The sequence below is a fragment of the Galeopterus variegatus genome, unplaced genomic scaffold (genome assembly GCF_000696425.1).
Source record: "Galeopterus variegatus unplaced genomic scaffold, G_variegatus-3.0.2 Scaffold543, whole genome shotgun sequence".
In the NCBI taxonomy this organism is placed as follows: Eukaryota; Metazoa; Chordata; class Mammalia; order Dermoptera; family Cynocephalidae; genus Galeopterus; species Galeopterus variegatus.
The window spans coordinates 243,356-253,665 of NW_007726654.1; the positions used below are offsets into that span (position 1 = coordinate 243,356).

The 10,310-nt window shown below is 39.7% G+C and overlaps 1 protein-coding gene across 1 annotated transcript in view; it reads right to left on the reverse strand.

The window, feature by feature from the left end:
- Positions 1–10,310, reverse strand: part of MOB3B (MOB kinase activator 3B) — a 127,885-nt gene that overhangs the window by 29,607 nt on the left and 87,968 nt on the right. Inside the window, exon 2 of the mRNA XM_008569911.1 lies at positions 4,163–4,365. Coding sequence (XP_008568133.1) covers positions 4,163–4,365 — 203 coding nt within the window. The remainder of the gene's footprint in view (positions 1–4,162; positions 4,366–10,310) is intronic.

Consider the following 10,310-nt stretch of genomic DNA (forward strand, 5'->3'; position numbering starts at 1 on the left):
CGGGAGCGCCACCGCGCTCCCAAGCGGCGCACTGTAGCAGTGCGCCACCGGGCCAGCCCTCTTATTTTGCTTTTAATCTCCACTGCTAATCAGATAGGATGAAGCATGGTTTCCAACAAGATAATGAATAAGTGGAGGTCTACAGGCATGTTCTGAGATGAGGGTGGCACCAAGGTAAGAACGACTCGTGTGTAATCCCATTGAGTGGAGGTGCAACACCCTTAAAGTACTCTCCCCAACACAGAAACATCGTAAGCATTCATTCTGTGCTAGGCAGCCTGGGCAATGCAATATGTCCCAGATACTCCAAGCCCTTGAAGGGATGACAATCCCATGGGAGAGACCAATACAAATACAATGAACTCCACCTGCTACAAGGATACCTGGGGGATCACTAACATGGCAGAAGCCCCTGAGCTAGGGAAGGGAGAACTGAACTGCTTCCCTTACTGTATATCAGCACGTTACATTCATGATCTCATGTAACAGCTAACATTTCTTACACATTTACCATGTGATGAACTCATTTAATTTTTATAATTCTATTATTATATCCATTCTATAAATAAGGAAAATGGGGCTTTGAAAAGCCAAGTATTTTGCTCAAGGTTGCAAATTAGCAAACGAAATTTCCGGGGTTGGAACCCAGAGAGTCTGAGTCTTGTCTTATGCCCTGTATGATCTGAATCTCCTACTCTTGTGGGCTGCTGGACTCTCAGGTTGCAAATTAGCAAACGAAATTTCCGGGGTTGGAACCCAGAGAGTCTGAGTCTTGTCTTACGCCCTGTATGATCTGAATCTCCTACTCTTGTGGGCTGCTGGACTCTCAGCAAACCCCTGTGTTGGACGATCAGTCAATATCAGACAAAAGCAGTCAAGTGGGCTCTGGGAATGGAGGAGTGTGGCTATGCATGGTGGAATCATGGAGGAGGCAAATATGAAGTGGGGTCTCTGAGTTCTACCCCAAGGCATGAAACCAGGAATGTCCCACTGGTGGTGTGGGAACTCTGGGGATGCTGACATCCTAAAGGAAACTGGCTGGACAAATGCTGCCCTTCTGGCCCCCAGCGGCATTAGAGTCTAAAGAATGTACAAGCAGAATGTGAAGCCAAATGCCTCACTACTTCATCATCCTTCAAGGGCCAAAGATGGGTGATTCATTATTTTATATTTTTTAGACTGCAATGTAAATTTCTCAAGAGTGTGTCTTTCTCATGTGCTTAGAACATCTGAACTTGCTTTGTATATATATATATAGAGTACTTAATACATGCAAATCAAGTAAAACTGTGTTGATTTGATATGCTATGCTTGATATTAATATGTGCATTGCAACAGTTGACTTACAAGTTAGGTATTTCAGCACTATAGACTTTGAACTGAAGGTTCTTATTTCAGCAATAACAGTCCACAAGTATAGCATTCTTAGTGGTCACTAAATATGCTAAATATCCAGAGCCTGACATTATATAATTATTGGCCCCAGAAACATTCTCAATATCTTTTTCTGTTATTTTATAGGTTTTGGTTTATGTAAGCAAATCTATAATTTCAGACAATAAAGCATTAAAAAACTTACTAATATTTAAAAGCATTAAGATTAATTTCCCTGTAATTATAATGAGCAAAACATAAATGTGGGAAGAATACTGAATACTGTTTCAAGCAAGATTTAAAGAAATATAAGCCTCTGGGGGGAAAAAAATCATACACTTCTTGCTCACTTCCACTGTTAGTAATTCCTGGTTAATCTAATCATTGTTTTCCTTCCAGGCCCCCCAAAGAGATTCTTATCTAAAATATTGGCTTGTTTGGGTCCTCTCTCTGACTCTGAGACTTCAAGTCAGCTCCTGGTACTGCTAGGTGCTAGAATCCCCGGAGCCTTCTTCATTTATAGAAAATAACAGTTTTTTGATGTCAAAGAAAGGCTTTCTCTACTTGCTAATTCACACTCAGTTTTATCCTACAATGGCTGTTATGCTTCTGCGCATAAAGGAGAAACTGACTCTCAGCTCTATCCATCTGATGTTTCTGTTCCTTTAGCTCAGCAAATCTGAAAGTGTGAGTGAGTGCTTAGGACAGCCTCTTCCTTCTGATGGGCCTTTGGGGCAGCTATTTTTCCCTTTACCTGAAGGTGTCCACTGAAGAGAACTGAACTAAAACCCTCAGAAGCAGAACGATGTCTACGAGATCTCAGTGGTTTCTCCCTACTCTTCATGTTCATGGTACCTGGCCACTCTTTCCTCTGTCCTTGACATTTTCTGAAATTAGCTTTATCAACTCTTGCCCATCACCTTTTCTTCTTGTGGTGGTGGTTTAGCCACACAGCCTTTATAAAAGACAATCTAGCAAAACTCAATCATCAATGTCTTTGAGACTCTTTCTGTACAAGTTGCCCAACTGCTTTCAGAGACAACTCAGTTCCTCCAGAACTTTCTAGAAAGCTGCTGTGAAAGAAAGTGAAGGAAATTAGCTCTTCTTCAGCTAATGCTATGAAACATCTCAATTGTATCTAAAAAATCTTGCTTTGTTCCAGAACTATTGACTGATGCAAAGAAAAATATTTTTTGCCATGTACTCTCATAGCACAATAATAGACTATGAGTTGGGAAACTCTAAGCTGATATATAAAATTCACCAACATCTTCTTTGCCAGATACAGGTAGTGTACTGCATTAAACATTTCTTTCATATTTTGTTCTTTGATTCTTCAACATCTGGAGCCTTCCTGACCCTGGACAGACTGCACCTCCTAGGGCTAGCTAATCCCTAGAGATGATAAATTCACCTCAAGCTATTTACATACCACCAACCAATACAAACCAACCGATCACAATCCCACACCCCCAGCCACCTCCTCCATCAGGGGCTCACACTAACCACCCCAGGGCCAGGTACCAGCCAAACCAGAGACATCACCTATGCCCCAGAGCCCACTGAGATTATTCAAATTAGTTGACCCTACGCCTGCCTACTCTGCCTTGCCTGTTCCTTCCAGGGAAACCACAAGAAAGGCTTTTGCCCACGTTTTTCCTGCTCCCTCTGTCTCCTGACCAACCCTAATGCTTCCCCATGTGGCCCCCATGGTGTGGCATGCCCTCTTCTCTTGGGATCTGTGAGTATAACGAATGGTCTTTTCAATAGCAGTCATCGCTCCATCTGTTGGCTTCACCATATGTATGAAATAATAAAATCTATATTTTAAACCATGTACATAAAGAGAAAGGGACAGCAAAGAGGACAGCCCGGCTCTGGCATTCTGGCCATTATTCAAATGGAGATGGATGAAATGCAGTTGCTCTGTCAGCTATTGTTAGCAAAACTACCACTTTAGCTGTTTCAACAAAAAAGCATGACTTTTCTATAAAGCAATGTATTGCACTGCATAAGAAAGTACTCCATAGAACCAACCAGAAACAGCTGTGATGAAAGGGTTTGCATTAAGATACCACATGTTATAAAAGGTGATGAGGTTGTTAGGGATCCTTGACTTCTAAAGCACAAATTGAGTACAACCGTAAAAATGGCTTATAAAGAAAATAAGCCCTGTTCTCACCCAAACAATAATACTGAAGTTTTATATCAAATGCTCTGAATTCTAAATATCCCATTAAAACTGCATTGCAGGATATTCTGTATGAAAAGCAAAGTCCCTATGCTACTGTATTCTTATTTAAAGCTTACTTCTGTCTCTATCTCTGGAGCAAAAGCTGTTCAAAAGCAGCTTTATGTGACATCTTATGCCTAGCAGCTGGCACACAGTAGGTGCTAAATATTTATTTACTGACCAAAGAAATGTTTCTGATCATCTTTGATTAACAGTGTGAGAGGTGACATGAGACATTGAAGATGCCCATTTAAGGGATTAAATAAATAGGTGAATGATTTCAGAGGTGACAATTAAAAGCTACTTCCTCTGGCCCAAACGACTCCCACTACATTTTGTCACCTCTTAGAGAGAAATCTAAAACATTTATTTGGTGGCAGTGGACATCTTGGCATCTCCTGGCCTTTAGCTGACTGCTAAACCCTGTCCAACTTTGCAATCCTTCAGCCAAGAGCTAGTCATTAGTGAGCATTTCCATGGGTCTGGCATGTACTGTGATGAGTGGCTGAGCTCACAGGGGTGACTCAGGTGCCATTTCTGCATGGTGACACTTACCAAGGGCTCTAGCTCCTTGCGGTCTATGAGGTTCATCTCTGTGACAAAGTAATAGAAATGTTTGTAGCAGGTATTGACATGGGCCTCCGCACCCATCACAATGACCCGGTCGAAGTGGTGGATGTACACGTGGACAAAGACCCGGAAAAGGCGGCACAGGATCTTCTTGCAGATCTGAAGGAAGTTCTTTGGGAAGGGAACACCTAGGGAAGAAAAAAAAAAATAGGAATCAAAGCATGATGTGAAAGCTCATTTTCCTCTTACCTCTAATATAAGAAAACTGGTAAGAGGATGGTGATGCTACAGGGAGACTGGCATTCCCTGTCACAGGAGTACTAGGGAATGGTGGGGACTATAGCTAATTGCAAAGCACCTTCCCATCTCCTTGTCAAAGGGAACAGCCACTGCACAACTCCAGCCAGCAGTGGACGTATGGGGATGGAGGACTAGTGTTGTTAGAGCTTCTGATTTTTCTTTCTTTCTTTTTTTTTTATTGCAGCATAATTGATTGTACATGTTTGTGGGGTACAGAGTTGACTATCAGTATTTGTGTATAATATGTGATGATCAAATCAGGAAATTAACATATTCATCCTTGCAAAACGTAATCATTCTGTGTATCCATTACCCAATTTCTCCCTAACTCCCCTCCCTCTCCCTCTTTCCCACCTCTAGTAACCACAGTTCCGTTCTCTCCTTCTGAAAGTTCAACGTACTACTGTGATTGTTTATTTCCGTCCCTTCCTCCCTTTCTTCCTTTGCTCCCACTTATAGCTGAGGACATGCAGTATTTCTCTCTGTGTGCCTGGCATGTTCCACTTAACATAATTTTCTCCAAGCTCACCCATGCTGCTGCAAGTAGCAGAATTTCATTCATTTTTATGGCAGAATAGTATTACATTGCATATATATACGTGTGTGTGTGTGTGTGTGTGTGTGTGTGTGTGTGTGTGTGTGTGTATACACACACCACATTTTCCTTATCCACTTGTCTGTTGATGGACATTTAGGTTGGTTCCATATCTTGGCTATTATAAATAGAGCTGCAATGAACCGGGGGTAGAGGTATCCCTTCGACATGATAACTTTCATTCCTTTGTGTATATACCCAGCAGTGGGATTGCTGGATTGTATGGTGGGTTCTATCTGCAGTGGGTGAGAAAGCTCCATAATGTTTTCCAAAATGGCTACACTGAGGGGGTTTCTGGTCGTCAAGATGGCAGAGTAGACAGTTCCTGGCGTTACTCTCTCCCCAAAATCAATGAATCTGCATCTATTAAAAAGCAACAACAGGAGGCCTGAGAGCCGCGCTGGAACAGGCAGGAGCCACGCACCACGGGACCCCCGGCCCAGGCTAGTTCCTGCTGCCCAGAATTGGCAGTCCCTTCAGGATCCAGGCCAGGCATCAGGGTGGAATGAATGGACTGTGATCCCCCTGCCATAATGACTAAACACCAAAGGAAAAATACCAGAAATATGAAAAATCAAGAAAGAATATCACCAAGAAAGGAAAATAATAACTCTCAAGCTCTAGATCCTACAGAGCAGGAACTTCTTGAAATGGCTGACAAGGAATTTAGAGCAACAATTCTAAGGAAACTAAATGAGATACAAGAAAATTCAGTTAGACAACACAATACAATGAGAAAAAATATACAGGATCTGAAAGAAGAAATGTACAAAGAAATTAATGTCTGAAAAAGAATGTAGCAGAGCTTGTGGAGCTGAAGGATTTATTCAATGAAATAAAAACACAACAGAAAGTCTAACCAGCAGGCTGGAACAAGCAGAAGACAGAATTTTTGACCTTGAAGACAGGCTGTTTGAATTAACACAGGCAGACCAGAAAAAAGAAAAAAGAATTTAAAAAATTGAAGAAAATCTAAGAGAGATAATAGACAATTTTAAGTGCTCAAATATCAGAATCATGGGTACTCCAGAAGGGGAAGAAAAAGGAAATGGCATTGAAAACATATTCAATGAAATAATAGCAGAAAACTCAGGTACAGGGAAAGTCACAGATCTTCAGATTCAGGAGGTCAAAAGATCCCCAAACATATTCAACCTCAAAAGTCCTCTCCAACATATGTTATAGTTAAACTGGCAAAACTCAAAGACAAAGAGAGAATCTTAAAAGCCCCAAGAGAGAAGCAGCAAGTCACCTATAAGGGAGCCCAAATCAGACTAACATCAGACTTTTCATGAGAAACCCTAAAAGTCAGAAAAGAATGGGATGATATATTCAAAATACTAAAGGACAAAAATTGCCAGCCAAGAATACTTTACCCAGGAGGCTATCCTTCTGAAATGAAGAACAAATAGTATATTTCTCAGACAAACAAAAACTGCGGGAGCTCACTACCACACAACCAGCCTTACAAGAAATTCTCAAGGAAGTACGGGGTTTGATACCTGGAAAACAACCATCACTGCCATGAATACTCAAGAAAGAACAAAACCTACCAGCAAAACAAAAATGCCAACAATAAAGACAAAAAATAGTTTTATTTACCACTCCAAGAAACCAACAAATACAGAAAACAAACAGAAAATCAGAAAGAAAAGATACTTAAGATGTCTAAACAAAAATCAGTAAAATGCTAGGAGTAAATCAGCACCTTTCAGTAATAACTCTAAATGTAAATGAAGGGCCAAGCCCGTGGCGCACTTGGGAGAGTGCGGCACTGGGAGCGTAGCAGCGCTCCCGCCGTGGGTTTGGATCCTATATAGGGATGACCGGTGCACTCACAGCGCTCACTGGCTGAGCGCGGTGCGGCCGGTCTCAAAAAAAAAAAAAAAAAAAAAGGACCAAAAAAAAAAAAAGTAAATGAATTAAATTCCCCACTTAAATGACACAGACTGACTGACTGGATTAAAAAGATGGACCCAACAATATGCTGCCTTCAAGAGACTCACCTCACCTATAAAGACACACATAGACTAAAAGTGAATGGATGGAAGAAGATATACCATGCAAATAGAAATGAAAAACAAGCAGGAGTAGCTATTCTTATATCAGATAAAATAGACTTTAAACCAAAAACCATAAAAAGAGATAAAGAAGGCCACTATATGATAATAAAAGGATCTATACATCAAGAAGACATAACAATCATAAATGTATATGCACCCAATGTTGGAACAGCCAGATTTATAAAGCAAACACTATTAGATCTAAAGAATGACATAGACACTAGCACCATAATAGCAGGGGACCTGAACACCCCACTTTCAACATTGGACAGGTCATCTAGGCAAAAAGTCAATAGAGAAACACAAGATCTAAACATTTTAGACTAATTGGACCTGGCAGATATCTACACAACATTCCATCCAATAACCTCAGAATATTCATTCTTCTCATCTGCTCATGGAACATTCTCCAGGATAGACCACATGTTAGGTCACAAAGCAAGTCTCAACCAAAATTTTTTTTTCCTTTTTGTGTTTTTTTTCCTGACCAGTAACGGGATCGCAACCCTCGGTGTCGCACCCGGATACCGCGACTGGCAACGGAATTGCAACCCTCGGTGTCGCGCCCGCACCGCGCTCAGCCAGTGAACAGACCGGTCTCTATATGGGATCCGAACCCTCAGTGGGAGCGCCACCGCGCTCCCAAGCGCCGCACTCAACTGAGTGCGCCACCGGGCCAGCCCTCAACAAATTTTTTAAAAATGGCATTCTTCCATGTATTTTTTCAGATCAAAATGGATTAAAATTAGAAATCAATAATAAATGTAACTCTGGAAACCATACAAACACATGGAAATTAAACTTTCTACTTAAGGACAGATGGGTCCAAAAAGAAATTAAACCGAAAATCAAAAAAAAATTCATGAAACTAACGAAAATAGTGACACATCATAAAAAAAACCTGTGGGATACTGCAAAAGCAGAACTAAGGGGGAAATTTATCACATTAAATGCTTACTTCAGAAGAATGGAAAGATGGCAAATAAGCAACCTAACACTTCACCTTAAAGATCTAGAAAAACCAGAACAATCCAAACCCAAAGTTAGAAGATGGAAAGAAAGAATTAAGATCAGAGCAGAACTAAGTTAAATAGAAACCTGAAAAACAATACAAAAGATCAATGAAACAAATAGTTGGTTTTTTGAAAAGATAAGTAAAATTGACAAACTTTTAGCAAGGCTAACTAAGAAGAGAGAAGACCCAAATAACAAAAATTAGAAATGAAAAAGGTGATATTACAATTGATACCTCAGAAATAAAAGGAATCATTAGAGACTCCTATAAACAATGATATGCCAACAAATTTGATAATTTGGAGGAAATGGATGAATTTCTGGACACATAAAAACACCAAAATTGAGCCAAGATGATATGGAAAATCTTAACAGAATAATAGCAATAAAAGAGATGAAAGCTGTTATCAGAAGACCCCAACAAAGAAAAGCCCAGGACCAGATAGGCTCACTGCAGAGTTCTAGCAAACCTTCAAAGAGGAACTGATACCAATTCTCTACAAACTATTTCAAAAGGTTGAAACAGAGGCCATTCTCCCAAACTTACTCCATGAGGCAAAATTCACCCTGATACCAAAAACAAAGATACATCAAAAATAGAAAACTATAGGCCAATATCATTGACGAATATAGTGCAAAAACCCTCAATAAAATACTAGCTAACAGAAAACATCAACACATACACAAAATTATCCACCATGATCATGTGGGATTCATCCCAGGGATGCAAGGTTTGCTCAACATATGCAAATCAATAAATGTGATACACAACATCAATAAAAGCAAAGACAAAAACCATATGATCATCTCTATAGATGTTGAAAAAGCATTTGACCAAATTCAACATTCATTCATGATAAAGACTCTCTACAAGTTAGGTACAGATGGAAAGTATCTCAACACAATGAGAGCCATATATGATAAGTCTACTGCCAATATCATCCTGAACAGGGAAAAGCTTTCAGCTTTTTTTCCTTAAGAACAGGAACTAGACAAGGATGCCCACTCTCACCACTCCTATTCAACATAGTGTTGGAAGTACTAGCCAGAGCAATCAGAGAAGAGAAAGAAATAAATGTCATCCAGATTGGAAGAGATGAAGTCAAACTGTCCCTGTTTGTGGATGATATGATCCTATATATTGAAAACCCTAAAGCCTCTACAAAAACACTCTTAAGAGTTGATAAATGATTTCAGCAAAGTTGCAGGATACAAAATCAACACACAAAAATCAGTAGCATTTTTATACTCCCAACAGTGAACTTGCAGAAAAAGAAATCAAGGAAGCTAGCCCATTTATAATAGCCACCAAAAAAATACAATTCTTAGGAATAAAGTTAACCAAGGATGTGAAAAACTCTACAAAGAGAACTACAAACCACTGTGGAGAGAAATTAAAGAGGACACAAGAAGATGGAAAGATATCCCATGCTCTTGGATCAGAAGAATTAACATTGTGAAAATGTCCATATTACCCAAAGTGATCCAATGCAATCCCCATCAAAATTCCAATGACATTTTTCTCAGAAATGGAAAATCTATCCAAACATTTACATGGAATAACAAAAGACCATGCATAGCCAAAGCAATTCTGAGCAAATAAATAAAGAAATAAATAAAGCTGGAGACATAACACTACCTGACTTTAAACTATATTACAAAGCTATAATAACCAAAACAGCATGATACTGGCATAAAAACAGACACCCAGGTGAATGGAATAGAATAGAGAACCCAGAAATAAACCCATACACCTACAGCCATCTCATCTTTGACAAAGACACCAAGTCTACACACTGGGGAAGAGACTGCCTCTTCAGGCAAATGGTGCTGGGAAAACTGGATATTCATATGTAGGAGAATGAAACTAGACCCATACCTCTCACCATATACCAAAATCAACTCAAAATGGATTAAAGAATTAAATATACATCCTGAAACAATAAAACTCCTTAAAGAAAACATAGGGTAAACACTCCAGGTAGTAGGAGTGGGTACAGACTCCATGAATATGAACCCCAAATTACAGGCAACTAAAGGAAAAATAAACAAATGGGATTATATCAAACTAAAAAGTTTCTGCACAAGCGAAAAAAACAATCAACAGAGTGAAAAGACAACCAACAGAGTGAGAGAAAATATTTGCAGAATATATATCTGA